This window comes from Neomonachus schauinslandi, chromosome X, assembly GCF_002201575.2.
Source record: "Neomonachus schauinslandi chromosome X, ASM220157v2, whole genome shotgun sequence".
Taxonomy (NCBI): Eukaryota; Metazoa; Chordata; class Mammalia; order Carnivora; family Phocidae; genus Neomonachus; species Neomonachus schauinslandi.
The window spans coordinates 91,428,439-91,451,925 of record NC_058419.1 but is presented as its reverse complement, the minus strand read 5'-3'; the positions used below and the strand labels follow the sequence as shown (position 1 = coordinate 91,451,925).

Sequence of the window (23,487 nt, the reverse complement as noted above, 5' to 3'; positions counted from 1 at the left end):
CCAGCAGGTGCTCAGCATCTGTGCAATTGTTAGAACGAATTCCAAACCAGCCCCGCAGCTTCCACAGCTGCACCCGTAGCGGGGCGGAGCCAAGCCACCGGGAAAGACACAGACACCCCGGTTGGAGACCATCACCGGAGATTGGCCAAGGGGTCCGCACCTGGGAGGCAGCCCCACCCCGTGGGTACTCAGGATCCTTCCACAAGCTCCGTCATCCCCCACACCCCGACACCCGGCCCTACGCTCCACCTCGTGACTGGTGGTCACGGGCCGGGGGGCGGAGCTGCCCGGCTCTCCAGTCGCTGCCTACCATTGGCAGGGCCTTCCATCCATCACGTTAGGCTCCGCCCACGAGGCTGACGATCCCCAGCCTACGTCTCTCCCGTAGGCCGCGACGTAGCTGGCGATTGGTGGAGAAGGCGGCAGCCGTCCCAGCGGAGGCGACGACGGGGCGGTCTCCGGCAGTCGGGACGAGCCGGAGCACGTCACCCCCTACGGCTGCGGTGGTCGCTCGCGTTCCGCCGTCTCGGTCCGTGCCGCCCTTTGCTGTTGCGGCCACCGCGGGACCATGGCAGCGCTCGTGGTGCTCCTGTCCTTGTTGGCGGCGGGTGAGGGCGGGGCGGCCGGGGCGCGCTCGGGGTGGCCGGGAGCCTCGGGGGGTTGGAGGCGGCCGCAGGTGGGCGGCAGCGGGGCGAGTGCCGCAGTGCGGGCAACCGGCGGCGGCCTCGCCCCAGCCGCCTTCCTCTCGGCCTTCTCGTCGGACCGATCTGTGGCGGCAGGCCTGGCGGGCTGCCGGGGCGGGGTCGGGCTGCGTGGGGGCACCTGAGCCGGCCTCCACCCTCCGCCTCTTCCAGGAAGGCGCGGCCGCGGGTTCCGCCGCCGGTCTCTTCCGGCTCCGGAGGCACGGGGGTGCATTTCCCAATTAACTGCGGAACCGCAGCCCTCCGCGAGAAAGGGAAAGCAGACTTCTCTGAGCTGCCATCAGATGCTGCGTTTCCTTGCATTTTTCTGGTGTCTTCCTTTCTAGCGGTTGTCATCAGTAATTGGTGACGTCTCCTCCCTTATGTGTTTCAGAATACAAAAGTTGGAGATGGGGTAATTGTTTTTGTAGGATTCTTTCTAAAGGCAAATTCAGCGTACCTCTGAGTAGTTTGTCAAGGTTCTCCATTTTAAGGATTTGGAAACTAAGATGTGAGTCACGTTCTTAGGGTCACATGTTAAGTAAATGGTAGCTTTCAGAGTGGAACCTAGGTTCCCTAGTGTTCAGCAAGTCCGCTAATATTTGGCCTCTTACTGTGTATCATTTAATTCATTTAATTTTACAGTAGTCCTTAGAAGAGGACATCATCCTCGATTTACAGGGTGATCAAGCTTAAATAAATTATCCAACAACACGCAGGTAGTAAGCAGCAAAGCTGGAATTGAACCCGGATCAGCTGGCTCCAAAGCATGGGTCTTTCCGTTATGTGTATTGTGGCACAGGTGATGGAAATGCGCCTGCGTGGGAATGATGGGGGCCTGGATTGGAGGCTCAGACAGTGGCGAACAAGAGGCCAAGTTGAGAACTTGGAGAAACGGGGCTCTGTCTGTTTAAAACCTATAGCTTAAAAATGTGTGTGAGGGGTTCGGGTGACCTGACCCACTTTTGGAATGGTGGTTTAATTCTGCATGAGTGTATGTAGACCACTGACGTTCTTGAAATCTGCAGGTCTTCTCCATCCCTGGAGGTGTGCTCAGAGTTGTGTGTTGATGGTAATTACACTTATTTTCACATCCCCAAGGTTTTAAGGTTTTGTTCTTTCATTTCTGCTGCTGGCTCCAGAAGGGTCATCCTGATCCATCTAGTAAGTTATTTTGAGGGGTGTTTTTCTTTTATTTTAAATTCAGTGTTTGAAATTTAAAAATCTTCCCTTTGATACTGTGATTTAACTGAATATCTGTTGAAATTCCATCTTTTAATGTTGACTGATACTGTTTTGATTCAGTGAGGTTTAGGGGTTGTTTGTTTTGGTCTGAGGCAAAGTAATTGCTTCTGTACACAGTTTGAACATGCTTTCCTAACTAGAATAGTCTAGTTCATGCAGGCTTGGAATCTGATTTTCTCAGTTTCTACGGTGCTTGGTCTTGTCACATGAGGTTAAATTACTGTTTTCCATAGTGACTAAGTTTAATTTAGTGGAAAACATCTCTAACAGATTGGACTTCTCTATTTGAGGAAATAAATAAGTCCTTTAAACTGGTGTTAACTAAAGCCGAGAGAGAACTAGAGGAAGGGAACTAGGGTTATGAATACCATGTCATGAGTATTTGAAAAAAATTCAGATGTTTACCTTGGAGAGGAAAGGCCAAGGGCAAACATGTGGAATTTGACAGAGTGTCATGTGGAAGAGGGATTTGATGTGGTCAGTGATGTCCCAGAAGTCAAAAGTAGGACCTATTTATTTTTTCCCTTATTGATTCCATCCACCGTTCATGGATCACAGCATAGTACAGTGGGAGTTCCCAAAGGGAGGGATACTTACCCCCTAGCCCAGAATGGGGAGGTGGAGGGAAAATTCCCTGGGGGGAGATGCCTCATGGGCAAATATATGAAAAAGGTTGGGGTGGGGGGGAAGTTTAGACAGAATGGCCTGTGTAAGAGCACAGAGATGTGAGAGCAAAAGAGCCAGTAGTTCAGTGGGGCTAGAATGTATAAGGGTTAAGTTGGGGAGCTCCCAGAAGTAAGGTTGGTGAGGTTCCTTGGGTGTTATGTTTTGGGTTCTGTCTCAAAAGCTCAGAGCAGCGAGTGAAGGTGGTTAAGCTGATGGGTGAATGAACATACCTGTATTTTGAAAAGGTGCTAGAAAGGCTGGCTCAGAGAGTGGTGTGACAGGTCGTAAGGTGACCCAGTTCTAGCAAGCCTGGAAAGGGACTGGGAGTGTGCACTGGACCTGGAGGGGAAAGGATTTGTGAGATAAGAAGGAAAAAAAAAATGGGCAGAATTCCGTGGTTGATTGGCTGTGGTGCTGAGGAAAGATTTAAAGATGACCAGTGTGAGCCGCTGCCTGAAGGGTGGGGTCATCCTTGGAGATAGAGAACGCAGAAGGAGCATGTGGAAAGATGGTCAGTTCAGTTCGGAACCTGTTGAGTTTGAAGGACCCATGGGACTTAGAAGGAAATGCTTAGCAGGCTGTTGGATATGTAGGTCTAAGGCTCAAGGGAAATCTAGGCTGGCAATAAAAATCTGGGAGCCATCAGTGTTTTTGGTGTTTGCAGCCTGAGGAGTAGATAGGCTCAGCCAGGGAGAGGGATATAGGATAGGAAAGCAGTGAGGGTCAAGAATGGAGCCCTCAGATCTCAAAAGTGGAGTATGCTAGGTGATCTCTTGGGATGCCAGAAGATGGTACTAGAACTTCCATCTATAGCTTTTTTTAATCTTTTTTTTTTTTAGTAGTAACGATCAGGTATTTTGTAGAATGTCCATCAATTTGGGTTTATCTGATGTTTTCTCATGATTAAATTGGGAAGAATACTACACAAGTATCTCATCCTTTTTAAAAAATTTGTTTTTGTGTGCTTTGAAATATATTATGAAGGTACAGTCTATTCTACAAGTGTGTACTTTATAAATAAATATATCTATATTGGGGCTGTTTTCAAATTTTGTACCTAAAGCGTTGAAATCTAAGAAGTTTGGACCTCTCTGCATTAAAGGATGGAAGGGAAAGAAACGGAAAACTGCCAGAGGGACTGGGGAGAAACAAAAACAAAAACCAGGGGCCCAGGTTTCACCAGGGCTAAGGGCGGAGACTTTTAAGGAGGGAGTTGCCCAGGATCAGGTGCTTTGAGAAGTTAAATAAATTAAGGGCTGAGAATTGTCTTTCGGATTTGGTGAGGCATTTCGGTGGCACGGTAGAGTTGGGAGCGATGGGTTGGGTGGTAATGTGAGATGAAGAAGTAGAGAAGCTAAGGGTCGTTGGCTGCTCTTCCAGGATCCTTCCTCTGAAGGGAAGCCGAGGCTGGTAGGACCAAAGCAGGGGTTTTGTGATTGTCATTTTAGAATGGGAGCACCCAAAGTGTATTTTTAGGAAATGAAAGAGCCATTTGGAAAGGGGAAGTTGGTAGCATGAGGCGTGGCTTCATTCATGAACTCAGCAACTTTTTTTTTTTTTTTTTTTAAGGATTTTATTCATTTGACAGAGAGAGACACAGCGAGAGAGGGAACAGAAGCAGGGGGAGTGGGAGAGGGAGAAGCAGGCTTCCCGCGGAGCAGGGAGCCCGATGTGGGGCTCGATCCCAGGACCCTGGATCATGACCTGAGCTGAAGGCAGACAGTTAACTGACTGAGCCACCCAGGCGCCCCTCAGCAACTATTTCTTGAGCACCCATGTGTCAGGCACTGTTCTCAGCTCCTGGGGATATTGTGTGAACAAGACAAACTGAAATCCCTGCCCTCGTGGAGCTTCTATTCTATACAGGGCCAGCTTTTATACAACCGCATAGCCACCTAGCTCCTGATCCTTGTCTTCCCGGAGTAGCAGCGTGTAATAAACGCTGAATGACTAATAGGTGAGTGAATGAAGGTCCCTAAGAAGGCTGAATGCGGGGATGATGTTAGACTGGAGGAGGGACGGCCCTGCCAGCATCTGGAGGGAGAGGAGAGAAGGCCAGGGGCTGGTGCAGATAAATTTGTGGTGGGGAGAGGAAGCAGGCAGTGGGCGGGATTCCTGTGCTCTCTTTCGAAGCTGGAGGTGAGGTTATTTGGTAAGTCTGAGGCAGGGGTGATAAAAGAAGTTGCAAGAAGTCGGGAAGCTCATTTCAGTTGAGTACTGCAGTGGCCTTTCTGGGGGCTTGCAATGTGGGGACGGCGGAGATGGCTGCTGGCCGGCGTCGGGTTTGTAAGTTGAGGCAGCGTCTCCCTTGACTGGTTGTATTGTGGTAGGGAATGGGTGACTTCCTGTCAGGTCTCCAGGGGAAACCTGGCTTAAGCAGCAGTGTCTCAGTCTAGGAGGCCCCAGCAGTAAGGTTTTCTAAAGCCTGAGGCTCCCGCAGGACTGTGGTGCAGGCACCGAAGTGGGCATTCTACCTACGGTGTTGGGGCAAAGTAATTCAGCAGAGCTCTCCTTGCTGGGATTGAGTGACTAGGGCCTTGCTGCAAAACAGGACTATCTCCAGATCCAAATATGGTTTTTTAAATTAGTGTATGGTACTTGGAAAGTGTAGGACTGTTGCTGCCCCGTTTTCCTTAGCGTTTGCAATAACCACTACTGTAGTGAACCAAGATATCTATCAGTTACAGACAGCCTTCCGTTCCGCTAATTTTTTTTTTTTGCCTGCCTTCGGCTAGAACATTTTGGAAATTCCTGCTCTGGCAGCTGCGCTGAATTGAAACTCATAACTCTTCATGTTGTATCAGCACCATCCTGAGGCCTTTTATTTACTGTCAATACTGCAACACCAAAACATCTATTGTTGCTTCTAACTTTATTCCCATACCCTGTAAGTGGTACTTTCCTTAGGTCAAGAGAATAACAGTGATGCTTTATTAAATAAAGTCTAATTTTCCCATACTGGGTAAGCATGGCCAAGATTTGTTTTGGACTCGGAGCTGATCTTTTCGTAGGAATCTGAAAGTTTCCATAAGTTACTTGTCTTTGTGCGAGCTAGACATCATTGGGTTTACACAAAATGGCTGAAGAGGCCAGATACCTCATCCTTGGAGGGTTTATCAGATAGGCCCTTTATTCTCATCCTTGGTCTGTTAATCTCAGGCTCCCTACCTCTAGACTTGTTGGCTTTATTATTACAGAATACCTGTTCTCAGCCTCTTGATACACCCATTGGATTCTAGACTACTTGGCTTCTAGAGTCTGCAATATTTATATTCTGACTAGTAACATGCCCGCCCCTTGCCTTTGACAGTCCTCATTTCACTGGGTTTGCTTATGGGATGTAAAGAAAGATCTCCTCTATCCTAAGATTTGCTAACTTGCTCAAGTTTTAGAGTGAAATACTAGGAGTTTTATGAATTTGCATTTTGAAGAGAGGGTCGATGGCAGAAATAATTTAGAGATTTCAGGTTTCTTCGTTTTAGTCTGTGCCAGGGGTTTGTTTGCTAGCGATTGATTGATTGATAAGATTTTATTTATTTGAGAGAGAAGCAGACTCCCGCTGAGCAGAGAAACTGACACGGGGCTCAATCCCAGGACCCTGAGATAATGACCTGAGCTGAAGGCAGACGCTTAACTGACTGAGCCACCCAGGGGCCCCTATTTATTTATTTTTTAAAGTTTTATTTATTTAAGTAATCTCTACACCCAACATGGGGCTCAAAGCCACGACCTCAAGATCAAGAGTTTCATGCTCCTCTGACTGAGCCAGCCAGGTGCCCCTCATTTGCTTTTTAAATTCTGGAGAAATGCCATTGATTTCTAATTCTTGCCGATTTGGCAGATGCCCCTGTTTTTTTGTTTTTTTTTTTTGTTTGTTTAAGATTTCATTTATTCATTTGAGACACACAGATGCAGAGAGAGAGAGAGCATGAGCAGGGAGAGAGGCAGAGGGAGAGGAAGAAGCAGACTCCCCGCTGAGTCAGGAGCCCGATGTGGGGCTCGATCCCAGGACCCTGGGATCATGACCTGAGCTGAAGGCAGACGCTTAACCATCTGAGCCACCCAGGCGACCCCAAATGCCTCTGTTTTAAGGGCCACCTGTAGGAAGGCATCTTGATCGTTAGGAGAATCCTGTTTCATCACTGTGCCTCTGTTAGCAGAATGTATGGACTTTGGTTCGTAGAGCAGTACTTTGAAAAAGAATTTGTTGATGTTTGGGATTCAGCATTTTGTCCAATAATATGTAGTATGCTGAGTCAGTGGAGAATGGGGAAACGTTTTATATTTAATAATTTTCTACACGGGTGCAAAAGATTTATGATGTTGATCATTTATTAATCTGTTTTCTTCCAGGTGTTTTGGGGAACGAGTTTAGTATATTAAGATCACCAGGGTCTGTTGTTTTCCGAGATGGAAATTGGCCTATACCAGGAGAGCGAATCCCAGACGTGGCTGCGTTGTCCATGGGCTTCTCTGTTAAAGAAGTGGGTGTATTTTTTTTTTTTTAAGATTTTATTTGTTTGACAGACACAGCGAGAGAGGGAACACAAGCAGGGGGAGAGGGAGAAAACAGGCTTCCTGCCAAGCAGGGAGCGCAATGTGGGGCTTGATCCCAGAACCCTGGGATCATGACCTGAGCCGAAGGCAGGCGCTTAACGACTGAGCCACCCAGGCGCCCCAAGAAGTATGTGTATTTTTAAAAAGATACTGGGAGCTACTTCTGAAAGTATTTTTGATTTTTCTGCTAATGGCCCAAGAAAGCAAGAAGCAGACATAGGTATATTTGGTACAGATTACAAAAGTGAAAAAGCTCATTTGTAGTCGGGGAGATTTGGAGACATGCTACAGTCTTGGCTTATGAAACCAAATCATCATAAATCATTAACCATGTAATTCATAGTAGTGATGTTCTTTGTATATGAGAACGCATCTGTCCTATTAATAGGATATATAGTTTTACTTTTTTTTTTTTTTTTCCAGTACACAATGGATGTATGTCTTAGTTTGGGTTGCTGTTACAAAATACCATAGCCTGGATGGCTTATAAACAACAGAAATTTCTCACAGTTTTGAGGGCGAGAAGTCCAAGATCAGGGTGCCAGCCCGGTCGGATTCTTAGAGAGGGCCCTCTTCCAGTTTGCAGATTGCTGACTTCTTTTCATGTCCTCACATGGTGGGGAGAGGGTAGGAACTCTCTGGGGTCCCCTTTTTTTTTAAAGATTTTATTTATTTGGGGGCGCCTGGGTGGCTCAGTCGTTGAGCGTCTGCCTTTGGCTCAGGTTGTGATCCCAGGGTTCTGGGATTGAGCCCCGCATCTGGCTCCCTGCTCCGCGGGAGGCCTGCTTCTCCCTCTCCCGCTCCCCCTGCTTGTGTTCCCTCTCTCACTGTCTCTGCCAAATAAATAAAATCTTTTTTTTTTTTAAGATTTTTAAATTTTTATTTATTTGACAGAGACACAGCGAGGGAGGGAACACAAGCAGGGGGAGTAGGAGAGGGAGAAGCAGGCTACCCGCTGAGCAGGGAGCCCAATGCGGGGCTCGATCCCAGGACCCTGGGATCACGACCTGAGCCGAAGGCAGATGCTCAACGACTGAGCCACCCAGGCGCCCCTGGGGTCCCTTTTTATAAGGCACTAACCCCACTGTGAGGGCTCTATCCTCATGACTTCATCACCTCCCTAAGGCCCGCCCCTAATAGTGTCACATTGGGGGATAGCTTTCAATGTGAATTTTGGGGGGGACACACACGTTCAGTCTATTGCAATTTATTATGAATGATAAAACGTGCATGCATCTTGCCTGAGTCTGAGAATATAGTGCAGTCAGCAGCTGTGGGAATGAAGCCATAAGCTGTTGAGTAACTGGCTGCTTCTGTGATGTATTGGAGGGGGTGTAGATCCTGTCAGGACGAGGGGTCTGCAGTGAAAGGCATGGAGAGAGGGGATGCAGTCTGCCGTCTTGCTGTCGTTAGCTCTTGGCACTTAATAAGTTTTGTGCTTTTGACATGGTCTCTAGATAATCACCAGTCACTCAAAGGAACTTTCCTCCCAGGTCTTGAGTGCCCTTGAAACCAGAAGCAGTGCGAGGGAGCTCCCTCTCTGCGGGGCCTGTGGCTGGAGCCCCTGAGCTCCCTGTGGGAACATGAGTGGTTGCTTACATTTAAGGATGAAATTTGTACCTCCTCCTTCACAGACTTAAATTTGACTACGAGTGGCTGTCACAGTAACCCTGAGAAATAATTATTAGTAAATTAATGTGAGCTACTTTGAGCAGGAATTTTATTTATGACAAGCTTATTCTAAAGAGAAGACTTCTAACGGCAGTTCTGCTGTGTCCTTACGAAAGACAAAAGCCACGCCGTCCACAAGGGCAGGTGATGGTGAGGAAGAGTTTGTAATCTGAGATTTGAAAAGGACCTACATTTTGTTTCCTTGTCTGCTTTCTTCCACAAAAGGTTTGAGAGGACTTACTAGTAAGACTTTGTTGTTGTAGATCTGTGGAAGTTTAAGAACACAAAGGAGGTCGAAATCCCTGTCCCTGGTTAGGAGTTTGCAACTGCTGCCTTCAATGAAACGTTTGCTCCCCCTGGAAATTAATGAGCTAAAGAAACCAGAAGAATTTCAGAATAAATGGAAGAAAAGAAACAACAAAAATCAAAAGGCAGATTTAAAAAATAATCTTAGTAATAATAATAAGAATGTAATTTCTGTGAAAATCATTGTTGAGGATCCCTTTAAAATAAATATATAAATGGAATTTTCATTGTTTGTGTTGTCCTGGAACCCCTTGACTCTGCTTAGTACACGTTATTGGGGCAGGGGTTTCTGGAGCGGATAATTAAGCACCATCTCATGCTTTCCGGTGTTTAGGACCTTTCTTGGCCAGGACTTGCAGTGGGTAACCTGTTCCATCGTCCTCGGGCTACCGTTATGGTGATGGTGAAGGGAGTAGACAAACTCGCTCTACCCCCAGGCAGTGTCATTTCGTACCCTTTGGAGAATGTGAGTATTTATTATAAAAAATTAAAGGCATGCATTTTTAATCTTGTCTGCTGTCGTTATGAATTGTGTTCTAAACACCTTTCTCTTGTCTACATTTTCTTGTCCATTATCTTGTCACCTTCCCGTCCGAATTTTACCTGCTACTTGGTGTAAGTAGGAGACTAGAGGCTATTTTGCCGGTTCACTTAACGCCTTCACTGGCTTTTCAGGCAGTATGGCTGGCTGAGCTGTCTTGAGAGGCCCTCCCTCCGCTGCCAGCAGGGAAGTCCCCAGAACATCATGTAGCTGAACTTGCGGGCAAGGCAGGGATACACAGAGCTGCCAGATGGGAACAGACAGCTCAAGAGCCACAGCGGTGAGCCGGAGCTCCGTGTTTCTTGCAGAAAGCCAGGGGCTATGAAATGATAGCTTGTTCTCGAAAGGAGGACCAGGAAAACCCCAGCTGCCCCAGGGCTGCCACAGAGCAGCTGGCTTACCTCTCTTGGCGGGGGAACCCAAAGGGTCCCCTAAGAGAAATCGGAACTCCAGGCTCCTGGCGTGCCCAATTCACACGACCCACCCCATTTGGACACCTCCACTGCCCAGGGCTGCTTTGGTTTAAAAAAAAAAAAAAAATCGAAGATGAGTAATTTACAAAGCACTTGCAAGAAAGGAGTGCCATGAGAGAATGCGCAGGTGCAACAAACCGAATCCATCCCCTTAGAACTACAGATAATAGACCAATCTCCAGGAGATGTGAAAATACATACGTTACAATTGTGAAAGGAGTTCAAGGAAGGGATAGAAACTGTGAGGCAGGTAGAAGACCTTTTTGATATGCGGTGTGTTCATTAATACGTCTAAATATTTCATAATTTATCTTGTGATTTCTTTAACCCATGAGTTATTTAGAAGTGTTTAACGTGTGGGTTCTTTTCAAATTTTTAATTTTTCAGCTTCTAATTTCATGGCATTTTAAGACTAGTCTGTATGATGATTTGGGGGGAGTTTTTCAGACTTCTGTGGTCTAGTATAAATTATTTCCAGGCACACACAACATGGTTACAAGAGGCCATGTACTAGGCCACAAGGCAAATCTCAACAAATAATGAAGAATTAGTATCAAATAAACCACTCTCTCTGACCACAATGCAGTTAAATCTGAAAACGATACCTTAAAAATGTACTTGGAAGGGTGGGGAGGATGGAGGGGAAATAGGTGCAGGGTAGGAAGAGGTACGAACTTCCAGTTATAAACGTTACTGCACAGGGAGTACACGCTGTGACGTCGCCTAACTTAGTGACAGATGGAAACATTTATACACATTAGTCCTTTCCTAATGTGTATAAATGTTGGGTCACCGGGTTGTACTCCTGCAAACTAATACAATATTGCATGTCAACTATACTTCGGTAAAAAGTAAAGAAAAATGTATTTGGAAACGGTAAAAACAAAATAGATGACTCCTCAGGTTTAAAGCGCACTGGAAATCTTAAAAGCTATCAGAAAAAAAGACATTGTCTTTACAAAGGAATGAGAGTAGAAAGCAGATTTCTCATTGCCATTATGGACTAGAAGAGCAAGAACTGAAAAGGAGGGATTGTCTAGTATAATGCCAGGCCAAGAATACAGTTTACATGGTCATAATAATGAAATGATATGGATCCAATGAAAATCAGGACTCTTGAGAAGGTGAAGACCTAGAAACGGAGTGCCTTATGGGGGGGGCTGTGGTTGGTGACGTGAGAGAGCTAAATCGTCATTTTCTATACTCAGCAGTAAATCTCTAAAATGGAAGAATCAAGATGTGATATAAGCATATTTAGAGATGGTGGCAAAAGGAAACAGGTTTTGAAAGTGGGGTCCTTGGGAATGGGAAATGGGGGCAAACTTTTTTCTTTAAACTTATTTTTCATAGTCTGATAGAACTCTGCATGTCTTTAAACTGTATAATCTTTTTTTCTATATAACTTTTGAAAAAATTTTTGATCTTAGCATGTGAGCTGGGGAGAAAGGGTAGAGGCTAAGGGAAAGGGGGAGAAGTGGACTCCCCACTGAGTGTGGGACCCTGCGCCACCCCCCACGGCTTGTTCTCCAGAACCGGAGATCATGACCTGAGCTGAAATCAAGAGTTGGATGCTTAACTGACTGAGCCACCCAGGTGCCCCATCTCTTGGAAAAAATCAACAGGAAAAGTTAGTTGGAATAGATGGACTACCAAATAATTCATGAGTTGAGAAAATCACAGTGGAAGTTTTGAAATTATTTGGAACTGAATATCAGTGAATGTACCAGATATTTAAAAGTGGTGGGGTGCAGCTAAAGGAAGAAAAGGAAAAAATTGATAGCTTAAATGCACACGTTAGACAGTTTAAAAGACAGGAAATTAATGAGCTAAAGAAACCAGAATTTCAGAATAAATGGAAGAAAGGAAACAACAAAAATCAAAAGGCAGATTTAAAAAATAATCTTAGTAATAATATTAAAGTAATTTCTGTGAAAATCATTGTTGAGGATCCCTTTAAAATAAATATATAAAAATCCAAAATGCTCTTAAGATTTTAATTTGCATACAGTCCAAAACTCAGTTTTTTGTTTTTTTTTTTAAGATTTTATTTGACAGAGACCGCTGGAGGGGAACACAAGCAGGGGGAGTGGGAGAGGGAGAAGCAGGCTTCCCGCCGAGCAGGGAGCCCGACGTGGGGCTCAATCCCAGGACCCCGGGATCACGACCCGAGCCGAAGGCAGACACTTAATGACTGAGCCACCCAGGCGCCCCACAAAACTCAGCATTTTTAACAGACTAGCCTTATTTTCCATGAGTACAAGCTGTGAAAAGAGCTCATGTTATTGCTTGACGCTGACTGACTGCTAATACTTTTCCTGGCAGTGGGTGGTGAATGAAATACAAGGCTCAGAGGGCAAAATCCACAACATCTAAAACAAACTGGAATGTCTTAGAATTCCCCTTAATGAAGCTTCTATTTGATTAGCTCCTTTCATTAGAATTTCAAGTCCTATAGATAAATTTGATTCTCTCCAGGACACACACATACCCTTGTACTTACAGTGGAAGAAAACAGGAGATCTTAAGCTGTTGAGCTTTTTCCTTTTTGAGCTTCGTGGTCTGTATTTTTTCTTTTCCGTCACAGTTTGGCTCTCATCTGACTCAGCAGCTTCTCCAATTTGATTGCTAAGGATATGTTACCTTTAATCTTCAACTTCCTGCCACAGGTGCCATTTCACTAGGTGAAAGGAGGCCAGAGAGTGTCCCCGTGCTCGTGTTCCCTCCAGAGAGGGACGGCCAAGGAGAGGGCACTGTGACGGTGTGCTTTTGCAAGTGGGCCTCTCTTCCCCCTTCTTCGGTTACTCCGTAACTTATTTTTTAAGATTTTATTTATTTTTTCATGAGAGATAGAGAGAGGCAGAGGGAGAAGCAGGCTCCCCGCGGAGCAGGGAGCCCGATGCGGGACTCGATCCCAGGACCCTGGGATCAGGACCTGAGCTGAAGGCAGACGCTTAACCGACTGAGCCACCCAGGCATCCCCGTAACTTATTTTAAGAGAATTTTGTGAAGAGTTAATACACATCTTTTTTTTTTTTTTTAAAGATTTTATTTATTTATTCATAAGAGACAGAGAGGCAGGCTCCCCGCTGAGCAGGGAGCCCGATGTGGGACTCAATCCCAGGACCCTGGGATCATGACCTGAGCCGAAGGCAGATGCTTAACCATCTGAGCCACCCAGGCACCCAATACACATCTTGATTAAGAAGGAATTGGCTTTATTTCACAGTATCATGAACTAGATGAAATCCCAGCATCAAAATTAAATTTATCAAAGATTTATTAATCATATTTATTTCTCCCTGTATTATGTTAGCATTATTTGCTACTTACAAACATTAACCTTTCAATAGTAAAGGGAATTAAGGATGCCTCCTGGGTGGCTCAGTCGGTGAAGCATCTGCCTTTGGCTCAGGTCATGATCTCAGGGTCCTGGGATCGAGTCCTGCATCGGGCTCCCTGCTCAGTGGGGAGCCTGCTTCTCCCTCTGCCTGCCGCTCCCCCTGCTTGTGCGCCCTCTGACAAATTAAAATCTTTAAAAAAAAAAAAATCACTAAGAAATCTCCATTAAACACCATTATACTGCTTGTTTTACTACAGTAATATTGAGAATAACATAATTTTTTGAGGGGAAGAGTGACCATAACTTATTTTAAAAAATAATGTGGGATAAAGACAAATCTATGTAGATGGAAGTCAGAAGTTTTGGTTACCCTTGGGTGTGGAGAGGATGGAAGCGGGAGCCTTCTAGGGTGCTGATAATGTTCTGCCTTGCTCGGGCTAGGCTTTATGAGTGTATCCATTTGTGAATATTCCTTGAGCTGTTACCCTAAGATTTGTGCAGTCTGCCATAGGTATGTTACACTTCAATAAAAAATTCAAGAGAAAAGTAGATTTTACTACAATTGGTTATTTCAATTGATACCATCATGTGGTCCCAAGATAGAGGCTTCAAAATTCTTGTGACATACTTTATGCTTTGTCTGAGTCTTCAGTCTATCTGGAGATAAACCCTAAATCCAACATTTTTTGAATTCTGAAATGAAAAATGAGGTCTAGTTCTCTTTCAATGAAATTTAATTCTTCAGATTCTTCAGACCTCCTCTTACAAGTTGATACTTTATTATAGAATATACATTCATTGTGACACAATATTAAAACCAAATGAATTGCTGCTTAAAGTACATGAACTACCACCAGAAAATGGTTTGTGCAAGAGTGTTGTGTCCTTCATATTGGCAAGTTATTTCCCATCTAGGCATATAGGAGATAAGACTCGCGGCCCGCTTAGGGGCTGTTTCATCCGCGCCCTCCAAAGGGCTGTGTTTGGAAATGATTTGGGTCTTTTGAATTTCCATAAATGATGGGGGTTTTTGTTTTTTGGATTTTTTTCTCTTAAGGTTCTTTTGTTGTTGCTGAGTGGTTTTTCTTACCCCTTGGGTTCCAACAATAATTGAGGTCTTACTCTTTTATTTCAGGCAGTTCCTTTTAGTCTTGACAGCGTTGCAAATTCCATTCACTCCTTATTTTCCGAAGAAACTCCTGTAGTTTTGCAGTTGGCTCCCAGTGAGGAGGTAAGTGATAAGTTTTCACTTAATGCTTTAAAAAATAAGCTTTCCTTGGGCACCTGGGTGGCTCAGTTGGTTAAGCGACTGCCTTCGGCTCAGGTCATGATCTTGGAGTCCCGGGATCGAGTCCCACATTGGGCTCCCTGCTCGACGGGGAGTCTGCTTCTCCCTCTGACCCTCCTCCCTCTCATGCTCTCTGTCTCTCATTCTGTCTGTCTCAAATAAATAAATAAAATCTTTAAAAAAAAAATAAGCTTTCCTTAATGAAAATTTAAAACCACTTTTATGAAAAATTGTATATACTCTCCCTATATTATAGTACGTACGTGTATTTCATATGTACTGCGTATATTGGAATTAATCTGCAGGCTGTAACAAAATTTCGGATCTTCTTGCAGAGAGTGTATATGGTGGGGAAGGCGAACTCGGTGTTTGAAGATCTCTCCGTAACGTTACGACAGCTCCGCAATCGCCTGTTCCAGGAAAACTCTGTTCTCAATTCACTTCCCCTCAATTCTCTGAGTAGGAACAATGAAGTAAGAAGTGCCGTCATTGAATGAATACATGAATATCATTACTAATTTTCCAGGTCTTATGCTCCCTGACTTTAGAGCAGACTTGGAATTTCAGGAAATGACAGGTTTTACAGGTTTACTGTGCTGGAGTAGATTCTTTAGTGTAATTTTTAAATGAATCTCATGAGCAAATAGACTTTTTTTGTGTGACTTGAATAAATAGTATTACGTTCTCGTGCAGGGGCTGCCACCAGTTAAGGCGGACAGGCCAGGAGTCACACAGACTACTTGGCTGGCGGAGCTATGTTGGTCTGGTTATGTAGAGGCCATTATTCACTGCCATCTCTGATGCGTTGCCGCCTCTTTCTGGTTCATTCTCAACAGTGTAGTGGAGGGAGGCCCTCTTACTTTTGACTCCTGTCAGCTTCACCACTATCTTCCCCACGTGGCATGCCACCTTTGTGGTGGCCTCTCTTCCTGACCTGTGGATGACCAGAACCGCCATCTTTTCTTCTCTGATGTGGAACATGTTCAAGGAATGTGAGCAGGCTGGGCCACTGGCAGGTCCTCGCTGCAGTGTGTCAGAGACTGGGATGCCCTGAGGGAAAACCACTTGAGAGTTTGGGTGCTTTGTCATACCTTTATCAAAGATCTAGCTATTGAGTGGTCCTCACTGTGCTGGGAATGACCATCACCTTTTTATTAGGAAGTGTTTTTATGTGCATTTTCAATTGAGATGAACCTACCAAATAGAGGACAGCTGTTGCATAAAATCACTTACTGGGCTTAACATTTGTAATATCCTGTCTTGTGCCTTGCTTGATAAATGGCAAATACAGATCTTGGATGCATATTTAAAATAATACTGCTTTTGGCCCTTTGCAGGTTGATCTGCTCTTTCTTTCTGAATTGCAAGTGCTACGTGATATTTCAAGTTTGGTAAGTCGGCTACTCTGGTATTTGTTTCATTTATTTTGGTTCCAAAAGACATTTCCCGAGAATCCTGAAATGATAGGGAGACCACTTAAAGTTTGATTATGCCCTAGATTTACGTACCACGAAAGCTGAGAAATTAGTGGTGGTGATGGGAATTGTGAACTCCTCTCTTGTTACAGTGAAATTATTTTGCATTTCTGCTTCTAGGAGAGACAGTAAGCCTATGTATGTCCTCAAGGGCACAGGTCTGGGAGTAAGGCCGCCCTCACTGGAGTCCTGACTTGGCTGTTGATTTCTTGAAAGACATTAAGACCTAATTCCTAGATCTTATCTTTGGGTCTAAAATAGAAATAACAGGGCGCCTGGGTGGCTCAGTTGGTTAAGCGACTGCCTTTGGCTCGGGTCATGATCCCAGGGTCCTGGGATCGAGCCCCACGTCGGGCTCCCTGCTCCACGGGGAGCCTGCTTCTCCCTCTTCCGCTCCCCCTGCTTGTGTTCCGTCTCTCTCTGTCAGATAAATAAAATCTTAAAAAAAAAAAAAAAAACCAACAAACGAAAAAAAAAGTTTAGAAATAACAGTTTGGACTAATTATGCTGTCAATCAGGTCAGGAAGGAAATAAATATACCTGCAGTGTATTTTGTGTGAAGGAGTGATTTAAAAAAAAAAAAAAAACAAACACTCCTCCTTTGACTAAAATAAGAAAGCTTACCTGTATGCTGTCTTCTGAAGTTGTTGCCCGAAGCTTTCAGCAGGTTGGTTTGGGGGAGTCTAGAGGTGTATTGCTGGGGGCCAGCCAGGTGCTCTAGGAGGACCCGTGGGGAGCTAGCTGCTCTCTGAGCACTGATGGCTCATGCTCTCCTGGGATCGAACTGGTCCAGCTATCTGTTCTTTCATACCCTGGCCCATATCTGAGGGTGTTCTGTTGGTTTGTTTCTTTAAGCTATATGTAGGCCCAGTGTGGGGCTCGAACTCCTGACCCTGATATTAAGGGTCACATGTTCTGACTGAGCCAGCCAGGCGCCCCTTATATCTGAGGTTTTTTAACTAAGGAGTTTGTTGTTGTTTTTTAGGAGCTTTTATTAAATATTCAAGGAGTCTTATAATTGCTCTTAAAAATGAGATTTGTGCTGGGTTTATCAGAAACTCCCATTTCAACTAGTTCTGTTTGCCACCGTTTTAAACTGTTTGTATCTTGTGGCACGCTGGTATGGCCCTTTCAGCCTAGTTACGTATAAAACTTGAAGTGGCTGCGTCTGACATTACGCACTTCCTTTTGTTCGTTCGTTCATTCTTCTCAGTTGTCTCGACATAAGCATCTAGCCAAGGATCATTCTCCTGATTTATATTCGCTGGAGCTGGCAGGTTTAGATGAAATTGGGAAACATTATGGGGAAGATTCTGAACAATTCAGAGATGCTTCCAAGATCCTTGTTGATGCTCTGCAAAAGGTAAATTGTCAATGGGGTATGAGAGGTTAGAGTATGACGATTTCACTTTTAGCTTCGTAATGGAAAAATCTATTTAGTGAAATACTGTTGATTGAAGTCTCCCCTTCTTTGGAGGACCTCTAATTTTAGTGACAAAGGGTGGAGTGGGTCACAGGTGTGCGTTGGGATGTCTCTCATGCTGGCAGACGGCAGGGGAAATGATCAGTAACTCCAGCACTATACTTTTTTTTAATTGTGAAATATACGTAAAATTTACCATTTTAACCATTTTTAAGTGTACAGTTCTGTAGCATGAGGTACGTTTACATTGTTGTGCAACTGTCACCACCATCCATTGCCAGAACTTTCTTCTTTCCTACCCGAAACTGTCCCCATCAACCCTATGAAATCATGGGAGGAAAACACTGAGCACAGTACCAGACATTGAATAGACACGTAATAAGTGCGCGTTTCTCTCTGCCCTTGGAGTTGCTCACCTGCAGTTCTTCAGTGAGTTAAATTTTATAGGTGTTCGTGATTAATCAGAGACCACTTAGGAAGATTTTCATTTCCCTCTTCTACTTCCCTTCCCCCAGTTTACATGCCAACAGCTTATCTCTTAATTCTATTTTGAACATTTGAATATATGTTGAAGATGAACAGTCTTCTGAATATTTTGACATAATCAAACCTTTAAGACAGCGTATTTCATTAGCCAGTAGGCGAGTGTATGTTCTCCTAGGTGCACAGCTTTAACATTATTTGAGTAAGTGCATGTCCGCAATTCATAGTAATACCAGTAAGTCTTCAGTTCGCAGATGATATGTACAACCTTTACGGCGGGAATGCAGTGGTGGAGTTAGTGACCGTGCGGTCATTTGACACATCTCTCATCAGGAAGACAAGGACTATTCTTGAGGCAAAACAAGCGGTGAGTACGGTTTTAGACCCTGCTTTAAAACTGTAAAATTAAAAAAAACCACTAAATCCTCGATCACCTGTGGGTGACATGGACGAGCGGTCGGTCAGTCTGGGAAACAATTTCAGTGAAAACTGAGATTGCTTACCCATGTAGGCATGTGTGTTTTGCCAGTGATGCTCATTCTGCTTGTGATCAGATAATACAAGAATTTGAGTGAGATCATTCAAATACTGCTCTTACAAGCAGACCTCAGAAGTTAATGTGAGGGAGTAGGATGTAGGATTCAGCACCTGGAGTCTGCTTTTCCTGGAGGTATGCTGTCTGTGTGGCCCAGTCCCTCATTTTCCAGGATCTGCTGTTTATACTCCTGAGAATTTGATTTACAAATTTTTGGCCTGGATCTTGCTTTGATTTTAAGCATTTAGAGGGTCCTAGAGTTGTGGCCAAGAACCTTATAGTTGCTACCCAGTCATTTATAGACACTGCCCTTTGGACCCATTTATTGATCTCAGTGTGGGACAGAGGTGGAAGGCCTGCCCGAGATAATCTAGATGTGGCTGGTTTGAGATGGTTTCATTCTAATGGGAGTGGGAGGACCTGTATTTAAGACCACATGGCAGGCTAGACAATCCCAAAAATTTTCCCACTACAGAGCGTCTAGAAATACTGATAAAATATAAACAGCTTTTGAGTGCATAGTTTAGCTTTCAAGACAGACATTCCTAAGGAGCAAGTAAAGAGGAACTCCACCTGAGCTAACATTTTACATATGTAATCTGAAAATTACAGTGTCGTATTGGTTCATTCTAATAGACTAAAGCACTGGGAGACGGGAGGCTGGTGGCCCGCATCCTCGGGAATACCGTCCTGCCTCTCGGCTCTGGACGGGCTCCCCATTCCCCCGGGCAACGAGGCGTTCAGCTTGAGGGTCTTAGTAGGGGGATGGGAAGGTTCTACAGCTAGACTATGCAGCTCTGGGAATATACTAACGTGCGGGGAGTGGTGCACAGGGAGAAAGAACCCACTTACCCCCCGAAAGAAAGAGGTCTTCAAGGGGGACGTCCTTTCGCGTTTGCCTCTTAAGCTCCCTGCACGTGGGAATGCCCACCCTCTCCCCCACTGAAATCCCTCTTCAGTCTGAGGGAGAGAGAGTTGAAGGAAACATCCGAGTGCCTACAACATGCCAGGTGCTGGGGCTACATCGTCTTCTGTGTCCTTTTAGGACAAACCTAATCCTGTCACTCGCTTCCTGCTTGAAACCTGTCCACGGCTTCTCCTTGCCCGTAGGCTCAAGGCCAGGTTGCCCGTAGCTTCCTTTCCTCCTCGCTTTGTTTGAGAAGACAGCGCCTTTGCCTGGGCCTGGAATAGACTCCACCTGCACCAAGGCCCGGCAGGATGAAGATGGGGTTGAATGAACGGTTTTCCTAAGTAGAGCACACATAAGTGTATAACGTGGGGAAGGGAGCACAGTACTTGTTCCTCTGAGCCCCCGGTCTTATCCCTGTGCCCTCCCCATCCGCAGGGAACTGCTGTCCCGATTCGTTAGTCATGCCCTTGATTTCTTTACAGCTTGACCGCAGAATGGATTCATCCTTAAACACTGGTGTTTGGTTTTGCCTGCACTGGAATTGTATGTGAATGGAATGCATTTTTCTTTGTTGTTTGCTGCCCAGTCTTGTTTCAGAGGCACACAGGCTGTAGGTCCATCCTCATTGCCAGGGCTCCCATTGTGTGGACGTGCCACATTGTCCGTGCTATTAACGCAGGTCGCTGTGCGTGGCTCTGGGTACACACACACACACACACACACACACAAGGTTTCCCTGGGGTGTGGACTCGCTGGATCTTTGACCATACTGGTGTTGCCACATTTTCTCAAGCAGTTGGACTGGTTTATACTTCCAATGACCGTGTGTGCTTCCCCTTTTCCTGGAAGGCTCCCCTTCTTGGCTCCTCCTAGTAGAAGCATGTCTTAATGCCACCTAGGAATAAATGTTTGATAAACGAATTAGAGCTACCAAATGGGGATAATTTCTGATCTTAAAATTCTTCCCTCTTTTCTTCGTTGTAGAAGAACCCATCAAGCCCCTATAACCTCGCATATAAGTATAACCTTGAGTATCCAGTGGTTTTCAACATGGTACTTTGGATAATGATCGCCTTGTCCTTGGCCGTGATTATCACCTCTTACAATATCTGGAACATGGATCCTGGATATGACAGCATTATTTACAGGATGACAAACCAGAAGATTCGAATGGATTGAACTCTCCTCATGCCAAACTTAGAAAAGGGGTTTGGAAATTGGCTGTTTTGTTAAATCGTTTAGTGTAGTTTAAAAGTAGATGGTATACTTTAAATTTATAAAAAAAAAAAAAAAAAACAAATTTTGTTCTCCGTGTGCCTGTGATGTTCTTTTAGAGTGAATTATAGTATTGATGTGAATTGATTTGTGTGCTGTAGATTCCATTTACTATAATTTCATTCCATTTAACATTTGGAAATGTGCACTGAAATAAATGTAAAACATTTAGAATAACTTGTGTTATTTATGTTGGGGAAAATGCATTGAATTTATTAGACAAACTTTAGGAGTGCTTAACTTCCTTACACAGGACAGGTGAAAATGACATTTGGGCTGTTCTATACCAGGAACCGTTTGTAAATGTCTTAATTTGATGTAAATCTCTCTGAAACAGAAGGTATTTAACTTCAAATAGTCCAAAGTGGGCTATTTGGGAGTACTTACACAGTGACTGAGATTGAGAACTGCATCTGACTGACAGAGGGTGGCTGTTTTTTAACCTCTTCTGAAAGTTTGGTGATCCAGATCACCAGGTGGATATTAAAAATACTACATTGATCTAAAAAGAAACTAGCTTTGTGGAGTTAACAGATATCTGTAATTACACACCCAAAAAACAATTTTTTGGGGGGGGACATCTTGGGGCTTGACTATTTTATAGTCAACTTTCCTCCCTGTGTAAGTTACTATTAATGGTTTGTGGTACAACGTCATTCTCTAGAATATTAAGTGGAAGTAGATGCTCCCTACTTTTCATGTGGAAGTGGACCAATGTCTTTATCATAAAGTGACAAATAAAGTTAATACTGATTCCACATTTGTGTCATTTCAATACTAAATCTATTTTATATGGTAAAATCCTAACTAAACAGGGTTCTATTTAATCAGAATTGGCTGTTACACAAACGGTTTCGTGCTTTTTACATTTGTTTATTCTCACTGCCTCCTGAGATTCAGTATCAAGACAAGGAAGACATTTTAATTACCATTCTTGTTATTGAATTTATACAGAATATGTGGTTAATTCACACTAGACTTTAGGTAGGAAAAGCTTAAATTTCCCTATAGTATTTAAAAGATGAGTAAGTAATTGGTCAAAATAAGGACTATCTAAGGGAAAGTCTTAAAGGTTATAATTTTAAAGACTTATTAGAATTTTAAATTTCATGATTATGTAGCAAAATCAGTCTGAGAGTTGTGCTGCCCTGCCCCTGGGAACCCTGCTTGGGTTTAGTATGAGCCGTTTCTGTGCCTCTTCTTTAGAAAGATCATCAAATCCTTTCTAAAGAACACTGAGGTTGGCAGGTCTGAGAAGATGCAGTCAGCTAGTTGTGTCTTCTACCACTTAATGCAAGATACCTTCCAGCTGGTCATCACCTTCACCGGGAGGAGAGACCACAGACGCTGTTCCAAAATCACTTACATATTCTCCACTGCTACTCCCTGGCAAGTTTATGGGGGGCAGGGGGTTTTCAGCTGCCTGGCCCCGAAACACTAACCCCTCACAGAACGCAACAGGGCGTCTATTTGGGAAGCCAGGAATCCATAAGGCTACAGAGTAGTTAAAAATCCATGTTTCTTTCACAAGTTTCTTATATAAACATTGCCACAGAAGACTGATTACATATGAAGTGAACTAATGTCTGTAACTTAAAACTGATGAGACCACGTTCTAGGGGAGAAAAGAATCGCAAGACAGCACTAGTCCTTGTAGGGTAAATGGCACCAGCATCCTTGGGTTAGGCAGAAAGCAATTAATTAAACGTTCTGCCAAGATGATACCTGTTGCTGATGATTTGCTCTTAAGTCTAATCTGTTCAGGAACATAAATCACAGTGTCGGGATCTGTGTGAGAGGCAGGAAAGCTAGACTCATGACAGACTAGTCTGACAAGCTGAAAGACCCCCATCACTTTATATCTAATTGGAAGAATATTCCTGGTTTATAAAATACCTGAGATTCTACATGTGTTAAGTACTGTTTATGGCCTAATTCGATTAGGAATGATACAGAATTGATTTTTATTCTCTTTGGCTATGCCTGTTTTGAAGGAATGGTCATCTGAATACATTCTCATTGGTACCAGATAATGTGGAAGCCATGAACTTACTTTTTAATGGATGTTCAACAATTTCTAAGGGACACAGGAACTGGGGTCAGTGACCAGGCCTACTGGGTCCTGCAGTGGCATCAAGCCTCTCCTAACCTTGGGCTTAGGCAGAGTTTCTCTGTAGCCTTTTTGTGACAGAATGACTATGCAATGGTTTCTTAGAACAACAGAGTTGCTGGAGAAGGCCAGTAGTAAGACGCACTAGGATTAAAATGCCTCGAGTCCTACAGATGAATTCAGTTCACCATGTCACCAATTTAATAGCTGGACGGTCTTGGGCAAATCCCTCACTCTCTCTGAATCAGTTGGGTTTTTTAAAAGATTTTATTTGAGAGCAAGAGCATGAGCAGGGGGGTGGGGGTGAGGGCAGAAGGAGAGGGAGAAGCAGACTCCCCGCTGAGCAGGAAGCCTGAGGCAGGCCCAATCCCAGGACCCCCAGATCATGACCCGAGCCGAAGGCAGACGTTAACCGACAGCCACCCAGGCGCCCCCGAATCAGAGTTTTAAATCAACATCATGGGGATGGTAATACTCCAGGTTTGTGGAAATGAGCCTTCAGTGCACTA

At 44.3% G+C, this 23,487-nt stretch overlaps 1 protein-coding gene across 2 annotated transcripts; it reads left to right on the top strand.

Moving 5' to 3' along the window:
* The first annotated feature begins 415 nt into the window (after window positions 1-415).
* ATP6AP2 (ATPase H+ transporting accessory protein 2) lies at window positions 416-21,622 on the top strand. Of its 2 annotated transcripts, XM_021681785.1 has the most exons (9): window positions 416-608; window positions 6,945-7,075; window positions 9,460-9,591; window positions 14,615-14,710; window positions 15,103-15,240; window positions 16,105-16,158; window positions 17,456-17,605; window positions 18,396-18,515; window positions 20,578-21,622. In XM_021681785.1, exons 1-9 carry the CDS (start codon window positions 569-571, stop codon window positions 20,770-20,772), a joined length of 1,056 nt encoding a protein of 351 aa, XP_021537460.1. In that variant the 5' UTR covers window positions 416-568; the 3' UTR covers window positions 20,773-21,622. The 2 variants fall into 2 exon arrangements, with proteins under 2 accessions (XP_021537460.1, XP_021537468.1); XM_021681793.2 differs by lacking the exon at window positions 17,456-17,605 and having other exon boundaries at window positions 487-608.
* The last annotated feature ends 1,865 nt before the right edge of the window (window positions 21,623-23,487 follow it).